We start from the raw sequence: 25,951 nt of genomic DNA, 5'->3' as shown, positions 1-25,951 counted from the left end.
GGGGCTGGGGACACTCAGGGACTTCCAGTGTGGGCCCAGCATGGGAGGCAGCCAGGGTTAATCATTTCCACGAGGCCCTGACCCCGCCTGCCCTGGCCACTCTGCTCCTGCCTCGTGCTGCCCCTTGCGCCACCCCAGGAGGAGCCATGGGGCACTGGGCCTGGGTCCCCAGCCCCTGCCCCCGACCCGGGCTGTGCCCCCTCCTCCTGCTGCTGCTGCTGCTGCCTCATGGGGCCCAGCCCCAGGCCGGCGGGGTGAGCACTGACCTTGGTTGCAGGGTGACTAAGGGTCCCTGGGATAAGGCCAGAGGGGGGTCCCCAGGCAGGGGTGTGGAGTGGGCCAGGGGCCCAATATGGGTGGCTCAGGTCATGGGAACTGCCTGCTGGGGGGGGCCTGCTGAGCCTCACCTGGGGGCTGTTGGTCCCTGTGTGGCCTTGTCTGGGCCCCCGTGGGCCACCCCTCTCTCTCTGGGCCCCTGTCGGGTCCGAATGAGGAAGTGGGTGCAAGGGCCTCTGAGGCCTCCCAGCTGCTCTGGCCACCCCAGAACTGATCCTGGAGGGCAGTGTGGGGCCTGGATTGTGACCCTGAGCCAGTCCCGGATACCTGCTGGGCTTGCATGGAGGAGCTGGGGCCCAGCTGAGGCCTTGGGGATGTCCAGTGTCCCCTGACCTGCTCCAAGACCTGAGTTCCCGATCCTGCCCAAGTGCGGGGCTGTCCCACACCGACACCCTTTCGGCTCCTCCTAGAACCACACAGGCACCCCAGAACCTAAAGGCGGAGCGACCCCTGGGACCTCCGTGACCCAGGTGACCTCTGTGACCTCTGAGACCCCAGCGATGAGTACTCCAGAGGCAGAGGGCCCCCAAGGTGGTGGGTTCCTGCCCCCTCCCAGGGAGGCTCCCTCAAGCAGCAGCCCTCAGGGCCAAGGTGGGTCAGGTGGGCTTGGGTGGTGTCCTGCTGCCCCTGAAGGCGGGTTGGAGGAGTGTGGGTGGCCACCGGGGATAACCCTGCCACCTCCTTCGCAGTGCTCACAGAGGACGGCCAGCCCTGCAGGTTCCCCTTCCGCTACGGGGGCCGCATGCTCCACTCCTGCACTTTGGAGGGCAGCGCCCACAGGAAGTGGTGGGTTCTAGGTGGGGCAGGGGCTGGGCCCTGGTGGGGGTCTGGTCTGCCCTCTCCAGCCTGCTCCCGACCAGCCTGGCACACAGCAGGGGAATGGGAAGCTCTGAGGTGGTGGGGCTGGGGTGGGGTAGGCAGGTCTCTGGGCTGGGACCCCTGTGTCACTGCAGGTATGGCCCCCCAGGTGTGCCACAACTCACAACTATGACCGGGACAGAGCCTGGGGCTACTGTGCAGAGGCTGCACCGCCTGCGGAGGGCCCAGGTGGGTGCAGGGCTGTGTGGGGACAGCCTGAGGCCAGGCCAGGAGGGAGCCCCAGTGGGGGCTGGGGGCAGGGCAAGGTGCTGAGTGGGGCTGGGGGCCAATGGCAGACGGCTGACTGGGGTCAGGGGTCCTGCCTGGAGTAGCGGAGGGGCTCTGGGTTGATCCCACTGAATGCAGGAGTGGGTGGGGACAGCAGGGCCAGGGAGCCTCTCCCAGGCAGGACTCTGGTCCTCTGGGGGCCGGTGTGGCCAAATGGCCATCACTGGGGCCAAGGCGCCCCCTGGTGGTGAGGCCAAGCCTGTGGCCGCACAGGTGCACGCTGGACAGGGGACCCAGTGGGCGTGAGGGGCCGAGGGAGTGAGGGCCGTGGAGTCTGTGGGGGACGTGGGAGGGGTCTGCTGCCTGATAGTGGAGATGTCAGGTTTCTGGGCGCCAAGTGCAGAGCCGGGCCGCTTGCCCAGGTACTGAGCGGGCACATGAAGGAGGAAGGGGAAGCCCATCCCCCCGCCCAGGGGACTTGCACCCTGAGGGCCCCTGAGGGGCGGCCAGAAGGTGGAAGGCCTGAAGGAGGCCCTCGGCAAGCAGGGGGTGTCACAGACTCATGGCCCTTCTCACGTGTCCCCAGCTGCCCTTGATCCCTGCGCCTCCAACCCCTGCCTCAATGGGGGCTCCTGCTCCAACACCCAGGCCCCCGAGTCCTACCACTGCAGCTGCCTTGGGGCCTTCACGGGCAAGGACTGCGGCACAGGTGAGGGTGCTGTGAGGGCCACGGGGGCCTCGGGGTCCACAGGGGTCTGGGGACTGGAGTGAGCAAGTCCCAGGAAGGTGGGAGAGCAGGTGCTTGCCGGGGTCCGCACAGGGCAGTGGGTGGACAGGGTGTGGGCCTCCCTGTGCAACCCCCAGAGAAGTGCTTTGACAAGACCCGCTACGAGTACCTGGAGGTGGGCGACCGCTGGGCCCGCGTGCACCAAGGCCGCGTGGAATGGTGCAACTGCTCGGGCGGCCAGGCCTGGTGCGAAGGCACCCGCCACACAGGTGCGCCATGGTTGGGGGGGCCTGGGTGCTTTGGGGGACCATGTCACTGAACCCCAGGTGGGTGTCCCCATCCCCACCTGCGCTTGCCCGAAATCACCCAGCAACGAGCGCACTAGGGATGGACCCAGCCCTGACTCCACCCTTGCGGGACACCTTGAGGCCCCTGGCCCAGCTCCTGACCTCCCCCTAGCCTGCCTGAGCAGCCCGTGCCTGAACGGGGGCACCTGCCACCTGATCGTGGCCACCGGGACCACTGTCTGCGCCTGCCCGCCGGGCTTTGCCGGGCGGCTCTGCAACATTGGTGAGTGGGTCCGCCATGGCCGGGTGCCCGGTGTGTGTCAGGGTGGGCTCCACCACAGGCTGGCTCACTGCCTGGCATGTACCCACAGTGCCCGCTGAGCGCTGCTTCTTGGGGAACGGCACTGGGTACCGTGGCGTGGCCACCACCTCGGCCTCAGGCCTTGACTGCCTGGCCTGGAACTCCGACCTGCTCTACCAGGAGCTGCACGTGGACTCGGTGGGCGCCGCGGCCCTGCTTGGCCTGGGCCCCCACGCCTACTGCCGGTCAGCACCCAAGGCCGCTCTGGGCTGCCTCAGGCAGATCAGGCAGGGTCTGTGCCAGGGAAGCTGCCCAGTGGGAGGGCAGTGGACCTGAGAAGGCAGGGGTCTGCCCCGGTGTTGGAAGCCCTCTGCTGAGTGTCCTGGTGGCCTCCATCCCCACCCCAGGGGACAGTGTGACCCCCCAGTCCTCCCCCACCCTCTCTGGGGGGCAGACTCCCCATCCACCCACAGCTCCCGCACACTGCAGGAACCCGGACAAGGACGAGCAGCCCTGGTGCTATGTGGTGAAGGACAACGCGCTCTCCTGGGAGTACTGCCGCCTGGCGGCCTGTGGTGCGCTGCTGGCTTGGGTTGGGAAAGCCCTGCCTCAGGCCCCACAGAAGTCACAGCAGGTTTCCCTGTGGTCCTCCTTCCTCACCCCTACTCCTGGCCACTTCCCCATCTGAGAGGTGGAGAACCTGAGGTTCACAGGACCAAGCTGGGCAGGGGTCACCTGGTGGGTTAGTGCCAGGGGTCAGGGGGTGAAGCACCTGCCGCAGTGGGTCAGTCTTCCAGGTGACAGCCTGTGCCGTGCCTGCCTCCCTGCACGACTGTGCCCGGAGGCCCCCAGAGACTGGAGGTCGGATGAATGGAGGGTGGACGACATGCAGGACGCCCAGCTGGCGCCCTGGAGTCAGAGCCTGGGGCGGCAGCTCCCCACAAGGCAACCTGCCCTGTGGCTCCCATTCCCTAGGGCTCTCATGCAGGGGTCTCTGACCATCCTTGGCTTGGCTGTGGGGTCATGGCTGCTGGGAGGGACACGAACACCTCCAGGCCACTCTGGCTCTTATGAAACCTGTGATTGGGTACTGTTCCCATATCCTACAGATGAGGAAACTGAGGCTCAGGGAGTGAGCCATGGGCCCACGAGGGCAGGGCTGGGCCCGAGCCCTGGACTCTCTTCTAGAAGAGGGCAGGGCAGAAGGCGGGTGGATCCCTGAGGGCCTGAGAAGGGTGGACAGTGGGCCCAGCTGGGACCCTCTCTGGCTGGTCTCTGTCCTGTGGATTGGCATGTGCAAAAGGAGCTGCCTCCGAGTGGTGGAGTGACCTGGGGCCTCTGCTCCCAGAGTCCCTGGCCAGAATCCAACCCCTGCTCCCTGAGGTCCTGGTGACCCTACCCGAGCCTGCCCCGGCTGGACGCCAGACCTGTGGCAAGCGGCACAAGAAGAGGACCTTCCTGCGGCCACGCATCATTGGCGGCTCGTCCTCCCTGCCCGGCTCCCACCCCTGGCTGGCCGCCATCTACATTGGGAACAACTTCTGTGCCGGGAGCCTCGTCCATACCTGCTGGGTGGTGTCCGCAGCCCACTGCTTCTCCAACAGGTGCGCCCCGGCCAGCCCCGGCCACCGGAGCATCCAGGACCTGCCATCCTTGCATTACTTACCTGCCCCTACCCGCCTGTCCTCAGGCACCTGCACCTGGCACTGCCCGTGCACCCACTTCCCTGCACCTCGTGTAAGCCCATCCTCAGCCCCTCCGTTGGCCATTACTGCGGTCCTCGGCACTGCACTGTCTAGGGAGCCCCAGCTCAGTCGCGGCCTGGCCTGCGGAGGGACCCAGTGCACATGGACAGAAGAAGTGGGGGGCGTGGTCCTGTCCTCCTCACAGACCCCACCCTCCCAGGGCCTGGCTCAGATTTGGGGGATATGGGGGATGGGGGATGAGTTGAGGGGGCTGGAGGGACATGGGGGGATGGGATGGGCCCATCGCCAGCCCTGCCCTGGCTGCCCAGGTGTCCCACGGGCGTCCATCCTGGCAGAGATCCAGGGGGCGCAGTGACAATGCATGGGGGTCCTGGAGTCACTGAACAGCCAGGGAAACTGAGGCCCAGCCCATTCAGCCAGTTCCCAGCAGTAGGGGCAGCTTGGGGCTGGCAGCCGGGGTGTGAGGCCCAGCCTCGCACACGCCCAGCGAGGGGCCCACTGGGGTAGGAAAGCCCAGCACAGTGCTGTCCAGCCCTTTGCTGTGCCAGGGGAGGGGTCAATCCCTGCTGGGAGGGCTCCAGCCCAGACCGTGACACCTGGGGATTAGGGACAGGGGAGGGCAGCGGTCCAGCCAGCACCCCCATCAGTCACCCAAAGGGCTACCACGTCCAGGGTGGGTGTCCTGGCCTGCCTGCCCACTGGGCACCTGCAGCGGGCTCCTTGATGGCCTCTAAAACGGGAGCCTGAGTCCTCCTCAGTGTGGAACGAGTGGGGGCTAAGGGGCTGGCCCGAGGAGCAGGCATCCATCCACCCCCCTCCTGGAGTCCAGGGCAGGAGTGACCGTCCACACAGCAGGTGGGGAAACTGAGGCCCAGATCAGGGATGGAGGGGCTGACCTGCCCAGCCAGAGTAAGGGGCTGTGTCTGGGGACCCCACCAACCAGTCGGGAGTGGGGGTGGGGCCACCAGGCAGGGCTGGGTGTCCACCCACTTGGGCTGTCTCAAGACAGAGCCCCCCTGGCCTGGCGCGAGGCTCCCCTGGGGGCATCAACGGGGTTGTCAGTGGAGATAGCCCTGCAGGTCAGTGCCTACGTGTGACTGGCATCACGGGGTGGCCATGGCCTGCTACTCCTCCTGACCCCCAGCCCTCTGCTGTCACAACAGCCACCAGGGCACCTGCTCAGGCCTCTCCTGGGCCTGTGGGCTGCACCGCCAGCCCTCCAGGGGCCATCTCCATAGTGCTCAGCCACGGGCTGGTGGGGGCTGGGCCAGGGGTAGGGGAGAGATGGCCTCAGTGGCCGGGCAAGGGCCAGGTCCATATTGCCGCCTCCCCCCTGCACAGCCCCCCGAGGGAAAGCGTCTCGGTGGTGCTGGGCCAGCACTTCTTCAACCGCACGACGGACGTGACTCAGACGTTCGGCATCGAGAAGTACATCCCGTACCCACTGTACTCGGTGTTCAGCCCCAGCGACCACGACCTTGGTGTGCTCGAGGACATATCAGGCTGGGAGGGAGGCGGCTGGGCAGATGCACGGGGGGATAGATGAGGGTTCAGGACAGGGCAGCAAGCCCACCCCTCCTGGTCTCCTAGGCCATGCACCCCTCTGCCCAGGGGCTGCACCTGTGGGACTCCTTGGCCACCCTCTACCCATCATGGGCACCTAACAGCCTTTCCTCTCAGCCCCCACGCCCCAGGCTGACCTCTGACCCCTCTCCTGCCCAGTCCTGATCCGGCTGAAGAAGAAGGGGGACCGCTGTGCTGTGCGCTCCCAGTTCGTGCAGCCCATCTGCCTGCCTGAGCCCGGCAGCGCCTTCCCCGCGGGACACAAGTGCCAGATTGCGGGCTGGGGCCACATGGATGAGAGTGAGTGGGGTGGGGCCCCAGCCGTTCCAGGGAGAAAGTAGCAGCCACAGGCTGTGCCCGCCCTGAGCTCACCTTGTCCTGCAGATGTGAGTGGCTACTCCAGTTCCCTGCGGGAGGCGCTGGTCCCCCTAGTTGCTGACCACAAGTGCAGCAGCCCCGAGGTGTACGGCGCTGACATTAGCCCCAACATGCTCTGTGCCGGCTACTTTGACTGCAAGTCCGATGCCTGCCAGGTGAGCCGGACCAGCCCTGCCCAGGACCAAGGTGGGGCTCAGCTGGACCCTCAGTCTCAGAACTGCTCACCCTGGGGAGCCCAGAGCCAGGCGAGGCTCCAACCTGGCGGGGCCAGCTAGGGACCCTTGGGCAGACAGCTCACCTGCTGAGCCTGTGGCCAGGGCCCAGGAAAGGTGCTCACCGCCTCTGGAGGCTGCCAGGCCCCTGCTTCCTCACAGCAGGGCAAAGAAAGCTCCTCCTCACATGGGTGGGGGACTGAGGCTCAGAGAGTGGCCCAGGGTCACACAGAGCCCAGGCAAGTCCCAACTGTCCAGCCAGGGGCCAGGGCTGTCCATGTGACACCAGGCACCTCCCAGAGCCCTCTCCGTCAGTCAACCCCATCAGGGCTCCCCAGGCCTGATCCCTGCTGTCGGCTGTGACATGGCGTAGCTGTTCTATGCCCCATTTTATAGGTGGGGAAACTGAACCTAGACAGGTCAAATCACTCTTGCAAGGCCACACAAGCTTGCCCCTGGACCACACAGAGCACAGAGTGCTGGGGGAAGTCAGAGTGGTTTCATGAGGGAGGGGGTGTTTGTGCCCGTCCCAAGGGATGCGTAGGAGTTTGCTGCGTGGCGAGGAAGGCATTTCTGGCAGCAGGAGTAGCATGTACGGAACACATGGGGTGCACGCTGGTGGGCAGGAGAAGGCAGGAGTGTGTTGCTGGCCATGGGGGTGGGAGGGAGCCCCGGGGGCCTTCAGGAAGGGGAGTGTAATGTGGTCAGACACCCTGGCTCCGGCAGTGCTGCCCCCTCACAGCTGGGGAAGGAGACGGCTTTCTGTCTGAGGACGTTTGGGGAAGTGGGCCAGCTTCCTTCTCAGGACACCTCTGTCATCTGTCCCCCAAATTGTCAGACAATCCAGTGTCATTTCTGGGGTTGGGGTGAGGGAGGCTGGGGGTTGGGGGGTGGTGGAGCTGCTTTTGGGGTATCCCTGAGCCAGGCCCCTGGCTGTTGGTAGGTGGCTCTGACCAGTGTCTCTGCCCCAGGGGGACTCCGGGGGGCCCCTGGCCTGCGAGAAGAACGGCATGGCCTACCTGTACGGCATCATCAGCTGGGGAGATGGCTGCGGGCGGCTCAACAAGCCTGGTGTCTACACCCGAGTGGCCAACTACGTGGACTGGCTCAATGACCGGATGCGGCCTCCCAAGCGGCCCACGCCTCCCTCCTGAGACCCTGGAGGGGCATCCTGTCTGCTCCCCATCCCGCCTCGCTGACAATAAAGATGTTCCGGAGAACCCAGCCCATGCTTCCAGGCCCTGCCTCCAGCCTGGCCCTTCCTCCGGGCCACGACCTGGGCCCACGTCTGTACCCACCTGGCCATGGGTGGGGACCTGGAGCCAGTGCAGTTCCTCAGTGGAGGTGGGAATCTGCCACCTCGCAGGGAGGGCCTGGTCCCATGGCCCAGGGAGTCCGGCAGGGAGTTGAGTCCAGGCCTTCCCCAGGCCCAAACAGTGTCCAGCCCACACCTCCTCCTAGGTCTGCCCCCAGGCAGGTGTGTGGCCAGGATCCAGGCACCTGGGTTGTCCCAGAGCAGGAAGTGGAAGCCAAGCCCAGGCCCTCGGGCCCTGGATGGTGGCATGAGCCAAGTGGTGTGCACAGGGTCACAACCAGATAAAGACAGGCCATGTGGGACCCGCTGGCCGTCGTTTGGCTTTCAAGACAACAGCCTATGATGAGCAGCTCTCCCTGCACTGTGCCTTCCAGAGGGAGGGGGCTGGAGCCTGCCTCTGGCAGGGGCCAGGGAAGGGGCCACAGGCAGTTAGTGGGTCACTGCTGGTGCTGGACTCGCTGGGGCCATCCCTCTGCCTTGGCTCTTTTGAATAGACAGGAGGAGGTAGGGCCGGAGGTCAGAGGGAGCAGGGCGTGTGGTAGGGCTAAGGGGAGACCTCTGGGGCACTGCAGGTTCCTCTCTGCTCTGCAGCCTGGAATGTTCTCTCCTGTGCCGCCCCTCCTGTCCTTCACGCTCCAGCCCAGTGGGTCCTCTCTCAGTTGTGCTGCCTGGTCAGGCATGCACACGGGCACAGCAGGACGCAGGCTTTGCCCGACTCCCCAGCCCTCCGTCGCTCCTGTGCAGGATGCGTGCAGAAACCCCACTCGTGCAGCTTAAGCACATAGCAGGAAGTCAGCGGCCTGTTGACGTCGACTTGCCAGTTCTGTTGGCTCCCTTTTATCAGGACAGCAAAAGCGTTCCCAGAACCCCCTTCCCCCCCAGAGTGGCACCTAGCTCTCATCTGCCTGAAGGGTCACAGAGCCACACCTGGCAGCAGAGGAAGCTGGAGGGTAGGGAACAGGACTGCTGCAGCCGGCTCAGCTCAGTTTGGACCTCAGGCTGGGCATTCACAGCTGGGCAGAGCCAGGTTCTGAGCAAAGCAGAAAGAGAGACAGATACCAGGAACCATCCAGCAGCCAGAGCCCAGGCGCTTCCCCCACTGCCCCGACAGCCGTGCGTGGGCCTAGAGCCCTCAAGCTCATTGAAGCCCCCACCGCCACTGGAGACCCCTGCCCCTGCCGCTATGTTGGTTGCAGCCCCAGGCAGCAACTGGGGCAGACGCTGGTGCCAGTGCCCCAAAGTCACGGAGGTCAGGACAGCCCCTTTTCATGGGCATGGGACCTCCAGCTGCCACAAGGGCTCAGTGACCTTGTATGGATCCAGCCCCATCACGAGCCACATATGAGCTGAGCTCTCCCCAGTACCTCTCCCCTGTGAGTGCCAGGCGTTTTCAAGCAATTTCTCTGTGTCTATTGAGATAAACATGAATCTTCTTGGATCCCTGAATTCAATGCCTGCATTTATAGGTTTTTCTGGTGTCAAGCCAGCCTTGCATTCCTGCAATGAAGGGGACTGGGTGAGAATGTGAGCCAGGGGTCCTCCATTGCCCCTTCAGGGCTGCCCTGCCTTCTCACCTTGAGCTTGGCCTCTGGGCTGCGTCAGTGGGCTCTGTGCCCCTTGGTTTCTTGCTGGGCCTTTGGGGAGCCCCAGCAGTGACTTGGGGAAAAGGAGAGAGTGAGACTGGGGTACATAGTTTCCTGGCTCTCTTTTCTTGGGTGGCCTTAGTGTTGTGGGCAGAACTGGGTCCTCCTGTAATTCCATGTTGAAGCCCTACCCCCACACCTCAGAACATGACTGTGTTTGGAGAGAGTCTTTACGAAGATGATTGTAAGGAGGAGGTGAGACATACTGCCTTTCTCCTCGTGAGGTTCCCGTGGCTACTCCACCCTCCCCTGCCAAGCTCTTGCCTGTGGATCCCTTGTCCCGACCAGACCTTTGTAAACAAGCCCTCCTGGACTGGTCCTGCCACTGGTGGCACCTGTTGGGATGTGTGGCCAATATGTGCCGTATTTTTTCTTAACTTTTTTTTTGATTGCCTTGTATTTTGTTTAGGACTTTGCATTTATGTTTATGAGATTGGCCTATAATTTTCCTCTTATGTTCTTTGAATGACTATTATCAAAGCTTTCCTAACCTCCTAAAATAAGTTAAAGAGTATCCCTTGTTTTATCAAAATTCACTGGAAGATTCTCTGTAAGATTGGAATGATCTACCCTTTGGAAGTTTGATGGAATTCACCGATAAAATTACCTATCCTGGTGTTCCTTACAGGATAATATTTAAGTATTGATTCAATATCTTTAATTATTCTAGTTTGCAATTTTATTTCTTCTTGAGCCAGTTATAGGAAGTCATGCTTCGAGTAATTAATCTGCCTAATTTTTAATATTTAGTCCCACGAAGTTGTTCATGGTGTTTATTCTCTTACCGTTTCCTCTCAGATGTATCAGTAGTTACTGTCTTTCACACTGTCTGCTGGCTTGTGTTGCTACTGTTGAGGAATCCGCTTTAAATCTAATTGTTCTTTTGTAAATAATTTTTTCTCCGGTGGTTTTTATGATGTTTTTACTTTGGCACGCGGCAGTGTCACTGCAGCGTGTGCAGATGTGAGTTTCTTTCCGTATTTTATTCTGTCTGATGCAGCTTGCACTTCACAGTCGCGCTCGGGCTAGGTGTTGCTGGTGCCCTCCCCATGGTGACTCAGGGGTCCAGGCTCCTTCTGTCTAGTGGTTCCAATGTTCCATGGGGGCTGTACCAGCTGGGGAAACTGAGGCACAGAGAGGGGCAGGTGTCAACCCAGGGTCACAGGGTTCTTGGCCAGTCTGGGAGTAGGAGCCAGGTCACCTCCTCCTCCTGGCAGGAAGTTTTCCCCATCTTGCAACAGCCCTGGCAGCCGCAGAGCCATCCTCTGGGGCCACGGGGAGGGGCGTGAGGGGAGGAGCTGTCTGCTCCCATGGCAGCCCGCATTTCCTGGGCCCATGTGGCAGCAGGTGCAGTTGTCAGGCATGCAGGGGCCTGGGTCAGGGCCAGCACTCGGGAATGCTGCAGGGCTCTGCCCTCCCTGCAGGGAGGAGCAAGTGCCAGGCGCCTCGGGCAGTAGATGTAACCATGGCTACAACCTCCAACACCGCCCACTTCCACACCGGCTGTCCCGGGCCAGCCCCTTGGGGATTGGATGTGTGGGGAGCATGAATGGGGCTCTGTGGCCCAGCAACTGTTCTGCAGAAGGCGGCTGGTGGCTGCACAGGTGACAGCGGCGTGGGGGGTGGGGAGGATGCACAGAGCTTCTTCCTGGGGCTGGTGTCCCCCTCCTCGCCTCAGGTCCCAGCAAGATGTCACTGCAGCATCAAAATCAACCCTCACGGCCCTCTAAGGCCTCTCAGATCCCCGGGCAGTGGGGAGGGACGCCTGGGGCTTCTGCTGCATCTGAGCCCTGCCTGGGGCCAGCAGTGTGGCTCAGTCCTGGCCACCAGGCCCCATCCTTCTCTGTATGAGGCACAGGGAACCCAGCCTGGGGGTCTGCGTGGAATGAAATGAAGACTCACGCGGGCTCCCGTAACGCTCGCCTCTCTCCTCCCTGGGTGGGCCTTGCGCGGCTCGGCCAGGGTGCTCATTTTGCTGGGTTCATCCCCAGCCTTGTTCCTGCATCTGCGGGGCTGCCGCTGAAGTGCTGGCTGTTGGAGGCCTGTTACAGACAAGGGGCCACCAGCCAAGGCATGGACCTACCAGGCCCCCGAAGCACATGGTCTCCAGAAGAACCTGGGGTTGGCATCTCCAGCCCAGGCCAGACCCTGGGGACAGCAAGCCTGGAGCTGCAGGGTCAAACTCAGAGAGCTCAGGGAAGGGGCTGCCTGGCAGGTCCTTTACGAAGCATCACTGCCCCTCTGTGCCCATCTGTGCCAGGCTGGGGGTGGGAAGAACTGGGGCACCGAGTGGACTATGAGGGAGTCACCTGCACTGGTCCACGCTGCTAAGATCTCCACACATGAGTGAGAACACAAGTGGACAAATGGACAGGTAACCAGCACAGACCCTGCAGACCCCCAGCGCCCCCAACTCTGGGTGTAGAGGAAGCCTGAGGACTCAGGGGTGTCCGGGGCCAGGGCTGCCTGTAGTCAGGGGTGTCTTGTGACACCCTGGCCTGGTGAGAGGGGCAGGTGCTAGAGGGTGAAGCCAGGTTGGCTGAAGACAAACTTTAAAGTTGGGGACGTGTGCGCAGGAACCGGAAGGGCCCCTCCAGGCTGCGTCCTTTGCTTTGCTATTGGGAGAGACCCACCCCTGCGCCACCCCCATGGGGGGGCCCAGTGCTCCGCCCTGGGCCAGGCTTGCTCCAGGGGGTGGGTGGCCTCAGGTGGCCACGGTGGGGCGTTGAGACAGCACCACCGGGGAGGGGAGCTGGCCACGTTGCGCCCCACCCGAAGGAGAGGCCGGGAGACCCCGGCGCCCCGCCCGGTCTGGCGTCCCCGGTGTCGCGCCCCGCCCCGGCCCGCCCTCCTGGCCGGCGCAGGCCTCGGGTAGCTATTTTGAAAGTGACCCTGGGCTCGGGCGCGGGGCGGTGGCGAGGGCGCGGCGGGCGGGAACCATGACCGAAGATGACCGAGGCGGCGCTGGTGGAGGGCCAGGTCAAGCTGCGGGACGGCAAGAAGGTCGGGGCGCGGCGGGGGCGCGGGGCGGGCGGGGGCGCGGGCGGCGGCTCACGGCTGTCTCTGTCCCCGCAGTGGAAGAGTAGGTGGCTGGTGCTGCGCAAGCCGTCGCCGGTGGCAGGTGAGCGGGGGCGGGGGCCCGGCGGCGGTCGGGCGGGCGGACCCTGCGCGACCCGGGGCCCGGGCAGGCGAGGGCCCCAGCGCCCGAAATAGCCGAAACCGGAGAGCGGGGACTGGGAGCCGAGCGCTGAGCGGCGCAGCCCGGCCCGCAAAGCCCCTCCCGGAGGGGGAGCCCGCGTCCTGTGGCCAGGGACGCCCCAGAAAGCTGCACTCTGGGTGCGCGGACGGGTGGGTGGGTCCTGGCGCTCGCCCCGACCCAGGCGCTGCAGTCCTCTGGTTGCGGATCCCAGGCAGCAGGAGCAGAGGGTGGCTTCTGGGGAGGAAAGAAGGGACATCCACATTGTCTGGGGGACCAGCCCCTTCCCCAGGCGGCCAGCGTGGGAGAACGCCAGCGAGGAGCCCCCGAGTTTGGCAGTCTGGGCCACAGCTCTGGGCGCAGGGGGAGGGCCGCGCCTGCAGCCTGCAGCTGCCTCAGGAGACAGGTGCCTCAGAGCTGGCCAGGCCCCATGTGGGATGTGGGTGTCTTGAGTTCTGCTGTCTCAGGCTGCCAGGGTGTCTGTCAGCTCCCAGCAAGAGGGGGTGGGGGACAGGGGGCTCCTTCCCCGTTACCCCTGCTGTCTGCTTGGGCTGCCATGCCAGACGGCCGTGGACAAAGTCACTTCCTGCCTGGGCCCCACGGCCAGGCGTTTCTGCACTCAGTCCTTCATGCCCAGACCCTGGGGCTGGGGGTGCTGTCCAGAGCCAAGTGGGGGTACTGGTAGAGGAAAGTGGCGTCGGAGCTGAGGCATAGCCAGGCTGAGGGACAGGAGGGGAGAGGCATGGATCAGCTGGGCAGGGGGCAGGTGGGCTGCTGCATGGTGGGGGTGCATGGGGGGACAGCGGTGTGGACTTGTGCAGAGCCTCAGGAGAGGGCAAGGGTGGCATGCAGCAGTGCCCACCAGAGGAGCACCCTAGGGTGTGGATCAGAGAGTGCTTCCTGAGAGGCAGAGGGGCCTGAGAGGGAGGGTCCTTCTGCTCTGTGGGGTGTGTCGGGGTCCCCCACACTAGGGAACCTGTAAGTCTGTGAATGAACCTGGTGGTCACCAAGCATCTCCCGTGTCAACCACGGGGCAGCTGAGAAGCAGGTGCTCACGTTTGCATCAGAACCGGGGCCACAAGCGTCTGGGGAGACGGAGCCTTCCCTGGAAGGGGGCTCTGGGGCTGGGTTGGCTCGGGGTGGGAGGTGCCCCTGCATCCATTCTGAGCCCTGTAGCCACTGTCTCATTGTCCTGGGACCCAATGTGTGCTGATCACTTCAGCAGCCCCCTGGCTGAATCTGACACCCTGTAGTGTTGCCCAGGAGCCAATAACATGAGCAGATTGGGTGGGAGCAGCATCCCAAAGCCCACCTCCTCACCTTGTCCTGGCCAGAGGCCCTAGCTCCCTTCCCCTCCCCTCCCCTCCCCTCCAGACCCTCCTGAGCCAATCTGGGTGGCAGCCCCCCAACACCGACTCTTGGGAGCTCTGCCTTGACCCCAGCGTCTCTCGCCCTGGTGCCTCAGCCCACCTTTCTGTGCATGGGCCCGGGGCGGGGTGCAGCCCTGCCCTTGAGTGGACGCCCGGCTCTCTGGCCCTGGTGTGAGGGAGGGAGGGAGGGAGGCCAACCCTGCTTTCTTGCTCGCTCTTGTTACCGTGGCGATTTCCTTCCGGAAGGGCCCACAGAGGCAGGAGGGACGGGGAGCATGAGCACTTACTCCTCTCACAGTGGAGTTTAGTTAGCAAACGAAGGAAAACATCTTTATCCAAGTGCATGTTCCGAGGCCGTGGACGTTCCTAATGGGTGGGATGTGCTCACTGAGGGAGGTGGAGAAGCTGGGCAGTAGGAAGGGACAGAGCCACCCCGGCCGCACTGCCCGGCACGGCCAGTCCAAGCGGGGTCCTCCGTCTCGGTGTGGGACTCTAGGGTGCTCTGCCAGGATTGTGTTCCTCGAGGTCACGAACTCTGTCCTGACTGGAGAGTGCGTGTCCGAGTCCCCTCGCCAGAGGAGGACAGTCTGGGCCCAGTCCTGGCTGGGGCTCACTGCTGGTGACCAGGCAAGCCCGCTCTGGTCTCGGCCCCTCTCTCCCTCTCCTGTGTCGAGGCTCGCGATGGTGAGAGGGGACCACTCTGACGCCCTGAGGTGGCTGCAGCCACTGGCCAGGCACCCAGAGGTGGTTGGGGAGCAGCCAGGGCTACGAGAGTGGCTGGACGGACCACCAGAGTCCTGGAGCTGGCAGGGCCCTTGGAGTCATTGTAGGCAGGAGGCTGGGGCCCAGAAGCCCAAGGGATCAGTCCCAAAGAACGGGACTGTTGGGGTAGAGCCCAGGTTTCCTGCCTCCCCCTGCCGGCCGGCTGGAAGGGCAGCGCCTGCTCTCAGGCTGAGAAGACATCAGCTTAGTCTGCCCCATCGCTGCTGTTGGATCCTCTGCTGAGGTCCTGGTGGGCAGGGATTCCCCGACTCTGCCTCACCCTCACATGCGGCCCAGTGGGGTTGAGCCCTGCCTGTGGGGGGGTCCCTGTCACATGGTCACGGCAACGGCACAGGCCTTGCACCCACACACAGGAACGGGGAGCCTTGTGGCACGTGCCTGTGAGCTCCAGAGCTGCCCATGTGGCCTGTGCTGTGCTCAGCCGCCCTGCTAACATGGGGTGAATTTCTGGAGGATGTGGGTCTCGGGGGGTGGTGACCAGACAGGTCCCTTCCTATGTTGGCATCTCCTGGCTTTGGGTTATTTGGGCCTCTGTTTCCTTCCCCGGGATCGGGGATGACATCTCAGCTGCTGGGGCTTTGGGCAAGGTGCTGGGGGCAGCCAGTTCTCCTGTCCCCATGGAAATGTCACAGAATAGGGCTGAGCTTCCTGTAGCCTGTTTCAGGACAGCACATCTGAGCACCAGGGTTCAACTCTCAGCTCCCCTCACGCGAGCTGCGCCTGAGATTGTCGCTTGTCCTGGAGCTTCCTCATCCTCAGCTGGACTCTCGTGCCGGTCCCTGCCTGGCCCACTCGCAGGGCCCTCGGGAGTGTGAACGGAGCGTTGGGTGAGAGGGCTTGGCCCTGGCCCTTGCCTTCCCTTCCGTGTCAGTGCACAGGCGGGGCCCCCTGCACCCACCCCCACAGGTGGGGGGCGGGTGGTGCACTGTAAACGCGTTTCCTTCCGGCTGCTCAGTGGCACTCAGGCTGCTAACCCTCAGCAGGGTCCCCTCAGGCTCTGCCATGCCACTCTGCTGAGAGCACCGCCTCAAGGTCACCGCGATCTCCAAGGGCCAAGTCCCGTGGCTGCTCCCCTGGCCTCCCTCTGTGCCCAGCAGTGTGGACTCTCCCCACCTCCCAGCCTGCAGCTTCCCTGGGCCTCCGCCCCATCGGCCATCCTTTTGTCGCATCCCCTCCTCCTCCTCCCCACGAGAAGCCTGAAGCTGCTCTCCCGACCGCCTGGCTCCGAAGCTGCTGTGTGCTCGTGACTCCGCAGTTATTTTTACATCTCCAGACGCCTGCGTCCAGCTGCCTGTGTGCGTCACTGTGAGCTGTCTGGGGGCTTCTCAGCCTCATGTGTCCAGGAGATCCTCCCATCCTGGCCCCCACCTCAGAGGCCCCTCCCCAGCCATCCCGCCCACACCTGGGGAGTCCTCCTCAATAGCCGGCTTCTTGCAGCTACATCCGGCCACCACGCCGTCCCAGCCAGTAGATGACAGCTTTGGCTGTTCCTTGGCCCCAGCCAGCTGTGGCCACAGAGTGTCCTCCTGGACAGCTGCAGCACCTCCGAGGCTCCCACTGCCGCCCAGGGCCATTCTCCACATGGCAGCTAAGGTGGGCTTCGAACAGAGCCAGGCCGGTCCTCTCTGCTCAGAGCCTTTGAGTTCCCTGCTGCCTGGGAGCAGAGCTCTCTGCGTCGATCACCAGGTCCACCAGATGCAGCCTGCCCACACCTCGGGCCACTCTCCCCCTCCTCCTCGGGCTGGCCTGGCCCTCTGGGTCCTGCAGAGGCCACGCTGCCCTGCCACTGGGTATTTGCACTGGCTGTTCCCTCTAACACAGTGCTATTCCCTGTGGGGCTGCTGTGCAGGGTCAGTTCCCTCCTGGGAGAGTCAGTCCCCACCCAGCTTTCCTTATCTGTGGGCTCATCTGTGCATCTGACGTCTCTGCTCATAGAGCCAGCCCCATGGGAGCCTGGCTTTGCCCCCCGGGTCCTGGGCTGCTCACAGAGGCAACACACAGTAGGCATTTGCAGAACAAGCTGGGCTCAGTGCTGGCGGACACCAGGTCAGGCTGGGACAGAGCCAGAGGGGTGAGGCGGCTCTGAGGGGCCCAGTGGGGGTCTTTCAGCGCCCTTGAAGGCTGGTGGGATTTGCCCTGATGTTGGTTGCCGCCGTCTGTTGCCTTTCCCTGTCTCAGGGCACATCCACCAGCCCCACCTGCTGCTGGCTGCAGGGCAGGAGTTACTGGAGGGCAGGGTGGGCTGAGCCTCGGGGCCTGGGCGACTTACTGTCCAGCTCCGTGTCCCTGCAAGTATTTAATGATGGCACTGGATCATGGGCCTCCCCAATTGTCCCAGGCCTGGGTTGTGGCCCTGCTGGGTGCACTCTGTGCTCACCGGGGCATGGCGTTTGCTGGGGCCACTGCGTGCCGGGCCGGGCTGTGTGCAGGCTGCGTGTCCTAGCCTCTCTCCCAGATGAAGAGCAGAGGCTCAGAGAGCCTGAAGATGGGTGCCCAGATGTGGGGTTGAGCCGGGGTCACCCTGTCCCCCGCTGGGGCACCCATGCACATCTGAGTGTGTACTTGCACATGCGAGTGTGCACGTAAGAACGTGCAGGTACATGTGTGTGCATGAACATGTGAGCATGTGCCCATGTGAGGAGTGTGAGCATTTGTGCGTGTGTGTGTGCATGTGGGTGTGGGTGAATGTGTGGCCTGTGCTGGTGGAGTGTGAAAGAGTGCGTGTCTGTGGCTCTCTTAGCTCGAGTGGCTCTAGCAATACCACAGCCTGGGGCATTTCTGTCCCATGGTGCTGGAGGCTGCCAGTCCGAGTGAGTCAGGTCCGCGGCTGCCGAGGCCCTGCTTCCCGGTTCATGGACGGGGGCTCGCGGTGTGTCCTCACACGGCGGAAGGGCAGGAAGCTCTCTGGGGCTTCTTTTATAAGGGCACAAATCCCATTCCTTAGGGCTCCACCCCTATAATCACCTCCTGAAGGCCCCACCTCCTGTCACCATCACTTTGGGGGTGAGGGCTTCACCACATGAATTTAGGGGGGGCACATGAGGCCCTAGCAGTGAGTGTGAGCGCGAGTGTCTGCCTGTGCGAGTGTGCACCTGCTAGCACGGCGGCCCCTCTGCCTGGGCTTTTACCTTGTGGCGCTTTCTGCCTTTGAGGAGCCCCCAGATCTTGCAAATGACTCCAAATCCTGTGCCTGGAGACAGGGTCTCTTGGCCAGGCTGCCTCCCAGCGGCACCCCATGTGTGGGGGTGGCACAGCACGCCCATGGTGCCACCTTGGTCACTGGGCAGGAGACCCTCCGAACGACCAGGCCTCCTGGGAGGGTGCGGCAGGGAGTGCTTTGGGCCCGGACGCTGGGGGAGCCACCTGTTGGGTGCCAGCTCCTGCTTCCCTCTGTCCCGCGTCCCCCAGGCCAGGCTGCTGTGTCCCAGGAAGACTGCAGCTCCGCTCCCAGCACTCTGTGCCGATGCTCCCGCCTGCCGGTGTGGCCTCAGGCCCCTGCCTGGAGTTTCCACTTCTCCGGTGCCCCTTCTCACAGCAGCTTTGCGCTGCGGCACTTGCTACAGAGTGGGCTTTCAAAATAGGGTGTCGAGGAGAGGGGCTGGAACAGCTGCAAGGAGTGGAGAGGGGAGCCCTGTCAGGTGGGAGGTCGAGCCAGCACCCCAGGCTGGGGGCTTGGAACAGTAGAAATTCATCCTTTCGGTTCTGGAGGTCAGAGATCTGAAATCAAGGGGTCAACAGGGGGTTGAAATCAAGAGCTCCACACTCCCCGCGGGGGCTCTTGGGGCCAGACTGCTACGTAGAAACTGCCCCAGGAAAGCCAGAGACTGTGGGGGTGGGGCTGGACTTGAAGGGTATGGTGGGGGCCCTTTCTGGAAATCTGGAGAGCATCTTGGCGGGGTCAGAGCCCGGCAGGCCGGCGTGTGGCCCCAGAGGGAGTGGCCGGTGTGTCTGGGGTGAGTGGCGAGGGCCTTCTGTGAGTCAGGAGGGAGATGGGGGCACCTGGCCTGAGGGCGACACTATGGGGACAGATGATGGTGCCCAGGGCAAAACCGAGCGCCACATGAGCAGCTTCAGGGCAGTGGCCCGGACTGGCTGGCGGCAGAGGCAGGAGGTGGTGCCTGCCTGTGTGGCTGAGGCACCACAACCATGGAGCCAGGCCTCGGAGGCAAAGGGTCCCTGCCTGGGCTCTGGGGTGATCAGCCCACCAGGGAGCACAGGAAGCCAAGGCGAAAGGTGGCAGGTGGTTGGTTGGCAAGTGTGTGCCCCTTGCAGAGCACCGTGGGCAAGTCCTGCGTTGCGCGGTCCCCTCTGTGCACACACGGCCAGATCCAGGGGGCCAGCCCAGCAGCACTGCCACCTGGTGGCGTGGGCAGACATGTAACTCCATACACCTTCCTGCACACAGTTTTCACAGCATCACCACAGGTGGGGGTCCTCCTGTCCCCATGTCACAGATGAGGAAACTGAGGCCAAGAGCTCCAGGGGCCTGTCCAAGCCCAGGCAGCTGGGAGGGCAGGCAGAGGTTCCTGTTGGGCCTCACCCCTGGGAGGCCCCTCGGTGTGGCTGGGGTGTGGCGCGGTCTGTGTGGGGCAGGACTGTCCTTGTGGTCTCCATGTGGCTGTGGCCCCCAGAGGCAGAGGGGCCTGGGCCTGCCCCCACAGCTGTCCAAGCACAGCTTGCCACAGAGGGCCGGGGACCAGGCTGTGGTGGCAGAGTTTGGGTGGCGAGGCTCGCACTGTGGCTGCCTGTCCCTGTGGAAGGTCTTCCTGTGCTCCCGCCAGCCCCTTACGTTTTTGTTCCTCCGGTCCTCTGGTGGCATTTGGGGGAGACCTTTTCACTGTGGCAAATTGCATTTATGCCAACCTGTCTGGCTCATTTCTGTCGGGCTGGCCTCCCCTCCCGCCAGGAGCCGTCTTCCCAGGCTGCTCTCAGAAGAGATTGTGCTGGAACCCGCAGCCGGGCAGCTGGGTTTCTGTGGGTTCTGGACTGTTCCTTTCTCAAATTGGGAGTGCCTGAGCTGTTTTCTAGTCATAAGCGTTTCAGACCCTACGGACAAATTCTCAGACAGGAGGTGAAAGCCCCAGTGCCGCCCCCATGGGCCCTGTGTGAGTAACGTTCTACTGCGTGCGGCCACCACTGGCCCATGCACCGCCTCGGCCGCCTTTGTGCCGCCAGGGCGGCAGCCTTGAGGAGTCCGACGGAGATGTGCGGCCCCAGAACTGTCTGTCCTCTGGCTCCTCATGGAGGAAGGTGCCTTGATGGCTGCGCAGGACCCCTCGGGCTCCCACGGCTGTGACTTTGTGGCCCTGTGTGACAGAGGGACCAGGAAGGGAAGCAAAATGCTGTGGCTGTTCTGGGTGCCACCAGGAAAATTAGGGTTTCAGTCCATTTCATCTGGGAGTTTGGTTCTCACATGGGTTTGCTGGGCCTGTTTGAAGAGCAGACACCGGCTTTGCAGAGGCTTGAGGGAGACGCGTCCGGCATCCTTTGCGGGGCATTTTCCTCCGCCTGCTACGTGTGCACGGGGACTCGATTTCTGCAGCTTTGCGCAGGATGTGGGGTTGGCTCACACATAAGTGTGTTTAGGTGTTTGCAGACCTACACTCTCAGCAAAGGCTGGCGTCCTGGGCCCCCTGCTGGGCCGGCAGGGGCTGGGGGAGACCAGTTTGTCAAGTCTGGGCTGATACCAGAGGCCCAGGAAGCTCCTCACGTCATCTTGACTGTTCTCTCAGCCAAGCTGCCCTGCCATGCACAGGTGTGCGCCCGAGTGGCCAGGTGTGTGCCCGGGGCCGTGCTGGGGCTGGTGCCGCGCTGTGTCTGAGCTGCACTCCAGGTTGAGTGGATTGTACCGGGCTCGTTGCTGGCTTTGCCATGGTGTAGAGACAGTGACATTGGAAAATGGGAACTTGGGGGCGGAGACCTGAGTTGCCCTGGAGGGTCCAGGAGGTGAGACTCAGGTCCGTCCCCTGCAGCTGAGGAAGGGACCCGGGCCTGCCACACTGGACAGTGGCTTGGTGGAAGGGGGGCTGGGAAGCCCAGTGACTCCTTCCTCCCCCAGGCTGGAGCTCAGGCCACATTTGCAAACAAGGAGCCATCACATGATGTGGGTCCGGCGTGGCAGGGAGTGGGCACAGGCAGGGCCAGCGTAGGACTGAGGCGGGAGGCCATAGCCGCTGGCAGGGTGCCATGCCTGGGACCCCGAGACACTGCTTAGAGCTCCTGCAACCCTTAGTGTGGCCGGGCGGGTCCACTGGGGAGTCCAGGACCCAGCCACAGGGGCCAGAGCCAGGCGGGCAGGGTGCAGCCGTGAAGCGTCTGTGCTTGCTGCGCGCTCCCGGCCTGTGGTCTTGCAGGGAGGGGGATCGTGCTGCTTGGCACACGAGCAAACAGAGACATGGCGTGGTTGGGTGGCTTGCTCAGGGTCGTGCCTCCAACCTGGGTCTCTTTGTGGCTGTGCCGTAGCCTGCTGGGGGTGCCGAGGCCGCGGGCTGGCGGGCGGGCGGGCTGGGCTGGCGTCCTGATGCGCTCCCACCTGTGCAGACTGCCTGCTCATGCTGGTCTACAAGGACAAGTCGGAGCGTGCCAAGGGCCTCCGGGAGCGCAGCAGCCTGACCCTGGAGGACATCTGTGGCCTGGAGCCCGGCCTGCCGTACGAGGGCCTGGCCCACACGCTGGCCATCGTCTGCCTGTCCCAGGCCGTCATGCTGGGCTTCGACAGCCGTGAGGCTATGTGTGCCTGGGACGCCCGGATCCGCTACGCACTCGGTGAGGGTGAGTGACCCAGGGCAGGGATCCCAGGTGAGGGCCTCCCTCCTTAGGCGTCCTGGAGTCCCCACCGATGTGATGGGACATTAGTGGGTCTTCAAACATTTACTGAGCCCCAAGCTCAGGTTGGGAGAGCCCAGCTCCTGCCTGGGGGTGCTCGGGCGAGAGTTTGGGACCAGCGAGCCTTCGGGTCCATGGGGCCTTAGGACATCCCTAACCACCCCATTAGTTAGAACCTTTAGCCGGAGCTGGTGGCCTTCTTAGGGCAGCGCTCTCCCCAAGCCCTGTCTTTTGCTTCCCACACTGGATGCTGAGCCAGAGCCAGCAGCTCCCCCACCGCCACCTGGCAGGCCAGGAGGGCAGGGAGGAGTGTGCACTTCCGGGGAGCCATCACGCACAGCCCCTCAGGGTGGCCTGGTGGACGGGCAGGTGCATGGTCCGACCACTCCCTGCAAGGATGTGCCCCAGGCCACTGCTGGGAGCAGGGGGTGGGAGGATTGGGACCAGGGGCTGGAGGTCAGCAGGATGGGTTCTGCCTCTGTTCCTGGGCCAGGCTCCCTTGGTGTGCACCCCCTTCTGAGGTAGGGGGTGAACTGGGAGAGAGAAGGGAGAGGATGAGATGGTGCTCACGACCATCCTCTCAGGGGCCTTCAGAGGCAAAGGCCACGCTGAGGTCGTGGACAGGGCCACAGGGACCCAGGGCAGCGCCCGGCTACCTCTGGGTGGTCTCATTGTCAGGAGAACAGTGAACTGGGCAGAGGAGGATCCAGGGTTTCCTGAGTGTCCCTGAGGCCAGTGTGGGACTAGAGGCTGGGCCTCCCTGAGCCTCAGTTTCCTCATCTGTGAAATGGGACCACATGGCTGCCTGGGCGGCAGGCGTGGGAGGAGGGCTCCCCCAGCCCAGCGTAGGTGCTGTGAATAGCAGCCCAGACCCGTGTACCTCAGCGTCCTGTCCTCCTGTCTTCCTGTCCTCGAGAGCTGGGCGGGGCACCTCCTGGAAGGAGAGGGAGGAGGGAACTACGGCCCCACCCGAGGCGGGGGCTGCACCCCCAGGCTGCACCATTGCTGCTTATTCGTGTCATAGCGTGCTGTGAACAGCTGCTGAGGGTGGGGCCACCCCCAGCCACACGGGGGGCCACTTCCCAGCCACACCAGGGTCCCAACCCCTGCCATACCAGGGTGCCACCCCCCGCCACACCAGGGTGCCCCCCCAGCCACACAGGGGGGCCAACCCCCACCTCACTCCCTGTGACACCCATTTGCTCCCACCTGGCCCCTCAGTGCACAGGTTCCACGTGACGGTGGCGCCAGGCACCAAGCTGGAGAGCGGCCCGGCCACCCTGCACCTCTGCAATGACGTCCTCGTCTTGGCGAGGGACGTCCCTCCAGCTGTCATGGGGCAGTGGAAGCTGTCTGACCTCCGGCGCTACGGGGCCGTGCCAAATGGATTCATCTTTGAAGGCGGGACCAGGTGTGGGTACTGTAAGTACGCAGGTGCTGGGGACCTGAGACAGGGCAGCTCCAGGCTCTCGGCATCCCCCACACACCGTCGGCTCTGGGCCGACCGACCCCACTTGGCTGCCCGCGTGGCCCACGTCGCTGGGATTGCACTGGAGGGTGGGTTGTGTCCCTCCACGCCTGCAGTCAGGAAAACCCAGAGCTTAGCTTAGAGTCTGGCCCCGGGGCTGCCTCTTGGCTTCCCTGTCCCAGGATGCGAAGAGGGGTCTTCCAAGCATTGTCACAGCTCATGGCCATGTGGCTGAGGTCACAGAGCATCAGAGCCACTGCCGTTGAGATGTAATGAAAAGAAAAAACTAAAGAATAAATGCATTTAGCAAGGACATGCAGGCGCCCCACGGAGAGAAACGCATTTGTGGACCAAGAATTTCTCATGGACACACCAGCCTCCATGGCCCCTCAAGCCACCCCGATGTCACCAGTGAGGTGGCTGAGCAGGGGAAGGGGGTGGGCTGGGTCCCTCACGCATGTGAAGGCCCTGTGACCCATCCTGGCCAAGTGTGGAAACCAGAGCGAGTGTCCAGGAGTGTGGCCAGCGACCGACTGCTGCACGGGGCGAAGTGGGGTAAAGCACCCTGGTCCTTCACAGAGACCTGGGGGTGCTCTTTGGGACCCACTGTTCCCGAGGGGGGTGTAGACACACCGGCTGCTGTGTGGACCTGTGCTCCCCTCTCAAGAGGGGCAGCTGCTTGTCTGCGCTGGCTGCCCGGAGCTCGCAGTGGGCTGAGTGGCTTCCTGGGGGGTCACATGGGGCCATGATGACCACGGCAGCGTGCGCACCTCACGCTGGGCCCCGCCCCTCCCACCCAGCACACCGTGGGGCTCTGGGGGGCTCCCGCTGTCTGGCTGGGCAGATGCAGGCAGGGGCGCGGGTCATGCCGGATGCTGGCCACCTGGGCCCTCATCCCCCAAAGGGCCGGTGGGGGGAGCACAGGCCGTCTGGGTGCTGCATCCCACCCTCCATGCCAGGCACTGGGAGCAAACCTGGTGGGCCTTGTGGCAGGAGCTGCCCTGCTGCCCTTCGCGGAGACCGTTGATGAGAGCAGAGTACGGAGGTGCCGGCCATGCTCCCGCTGGGGCCTCGAACACGCGAAGCAGGTGCAGCGAGGTTCGAGGGGCAGAGGCTGGTTTGAAGTCGCAGGCCCCGGAGCTGGCGGGTGGCCACAGCCAGAGTGTGAAGGGCCCTGGCGTCCTCCGGGGTTTGTGAGTGTGTGTGTGTTCACACAGCTGCTGCCCTAGCCAGCTGGGGACGCCTGTCGGGGCCCCTGGTCCTGTCTACTGGATGGGCCCCGGACCCCTCTTCCTCGGCAGGCCAGAGGTGCAGCACCTGGGCGTCGGGATCTGTAGTGTGGTCGGGGTGACTCAGCTTCCCTCTCCTGCGTCCCCTGAGGGTGGGAGCTGCAGTCACTCCCTCCGCTCCCTCCGCTCCCTCCATGGTGCCCTGGATTTGTGGCTCCTGGAGCTGCTCGGAGCCCCGGAGGAGGGGCAGCCACGTCCTCTTTTCCCTCTGTGCAGTGCTGGGTGCAGGCAGGCGGCTGCCAGGTGGCACTGGTGCAGGTGCCCCCTTGTCTTCGGAAACCTGGTTATTTTGTCCCAGGCACAGTGGAATGGGGCCTACTGTGTTTTTGCTCTGAGGCCTCAGAGTTTAAAACCCTGTGTCTTGGTGGGGTGGGCTCCTTGTCCCCTCGTAATAGTTCTGGGAGTTGGAGCTGCGAGTCTCCGGAGAGGCAGAGGCTGCTGTTGTGTTTCCCCAGGTTTCAGAAAACCAGGGTACACCGTCACGGGGCTGTCCTGGTGCTGCTCTGAGCAAGGTCCTATTAGCTCCATCCCACGAACCCGGGGCCAGCCTGGCAGAATCTGCCTCCAAATGCAGGGCTTGGTGCCGAATATTCTCAGCCCACTGTGGGCCCCTGGCCGGAGCGCAGATACTCTCGGGAATTCTCAGTCCTCCCTACAACTTCCAGCCCCGCTCAGACCCATGGCAGCTGGAAAACGGGGTGTGGGCTGGGCAGGAGGGGTGGGCTGGGCCGGCCCATGCCTCTGACCCCGCATGAGACTGCACCAGCGGGTTTTGAGACTGTCATGGCAAACTGCTGCAGCCAAGCGGCGACGTCCTTGACAAGACAATGGTCGCACGGCTGGGTGGCCGGAAGGATGGGCGTCTGCTGCACCTGTGGTCAGACCTGGGCCTCTGGGCGAGAAAGCACAGTTCGGTGTGGTCCGGGAGTGCTGGGCTTTGGCACCTTGGGGCTGCCATGGCTGACGCCTCCCTGAGGCCCTAGGGGAGGGTCCTTCCTGCCCCCCAGCCCCTGGTGGCCCCGGTGCTCCTCGGAGTGGGAGTGTGGTTGTGTCTCTGCCTCCGTCTCCGCCTCTTCCATCCCTCACAAGGACACCAGTCACTGGATTTAGGGTCTCCCTGGGTGATCGTGTCTCTCAACCCTTAACTAATTCTGACTGCAGGACCCTCGCCACAGGTTCTGGGACCCACGGCAGGGGTGGCTCAGGGTGGATCTGGTCACGTTCAGCCTAGAGGACAGAGCTGGGCTGGGGTCCTCGGCCCTGGAAGGTCTTGGGTGTATGGAGTTCACATTCTCTCCCTTCCTGGGGACAGGTCCCAGCCTGGTGCCCCTGGACCTCAGAACCATTCCCCGTCGGCCTGGCCACGGCCGGCTTTGCAGAGAGCAGATAGGAACCCAGGTTGCTCTTCACTGACTCTAAGCCGCTGGGCATGGCTGGGGGTGGGGTGCCCTGGGGGGTGTGGAGGT

At 63.7% G+C, this 25,951-nt stretch overlaps 2 protein-coding genes across 4 annotated transcripts in view; both read left to right on the top strand.

Annotated features, from left to right (window-relative positions):
• Window positions 1-80: 80 nt before the first annotated feature.
• On the top strand, window positions 81-7,825 carry HGFAC (HGF activator). 2 transcript variants are annotated; one of them, XM_012655066.1, is made up of 14 exons: window positions 81-254; window positions 747-927; window positions 1,026-1,122; window positions 1,304-1,383; window positions 2,009-2,131; window positions 2,287-2,418; window positions 2,609-2,719; window positions 2,808-2,982; window positions 3,227-3,312; window positions 4,086-4,341; window positions 5,785-5,924; window positions 6,166-6,306; window positions 6,391-6,539; window positions 7,568-7,825. In XM_012655066.1, exons 1-14 carry the CDS (start codon window positions 147-149, stop codon window positions 7,748-7,750), a joined length of 1,962 nt encoding a protein of 653 aa, XP_012510520.1. In that variant the 5' UTR covers window positions 81-146; the 3' UTR covers window positions 7,751-7,825. The 2 variants fall into 2 exon arrangements, with proteins under 2 accessions (XP_012510520.1, XP_012510522.1); XM_012655068.1 differs by lacking the exons at window positions 81-254; window positions 2,287-2,418 and having other exon boundaries at window positions 761-927; window positions 7,568-7,815.
• A 4,602-nt stretch (window positions 7,826-12,427) lies between these two features.
• DOK7 (docking protein 7) overlaps window positions 12,428-25,951 on the top strand; it is a 27,040-nt gene continuing 13,516 nt past the window's right edge. Inside the window, exons 1-4 of one of the 2 annotated variants that reach the window (XM_012655054.1) lie at window positions 12,428-12,557; window positions 12,630-12,675; window positions 21,444-21,674; window positions 22,950-23,139. In XM_012655054.1, coding sequence (XP_012510508.1) covers window positions 12,504-12,557; window positions 12,630-12,675; window positions 21,444-21,674; window positions 22,950-23,139 — 521 coding nt within the window. In that variant the 5' untranslated portion in view covers window positions 12,428-12,503. Of the gene's footprint in view, window positions 12,558-12,629; window positions 12,676-21,443; window positions 21,675-22,949; window positions 23,151-25,951 lie in introns of both variants that reach the window. The other variant, XM_012655053.1, reaches the window with a different exon arrangement.

The sequence above is a fragment of the Propithecus coquereli genome, unplaced genomic scaffold (genome assembly GCF_000956105.1).
Source record: "Propithecus coquereli isolate 6110/MARCELLA unplaced genomic scaffold, Pcoq_1.0 Scaffold459, whole genome shotgun sequence".
NCBI classification, from domain to species: Eukaryota; Metazoa; Chordata; class Mammalia; order Primates; family Indriidae; genus Propithecus; species Propithecus coquereli.
This window is presented reverse-complemented; position numbering and strand designations above follow the sequence as displayed.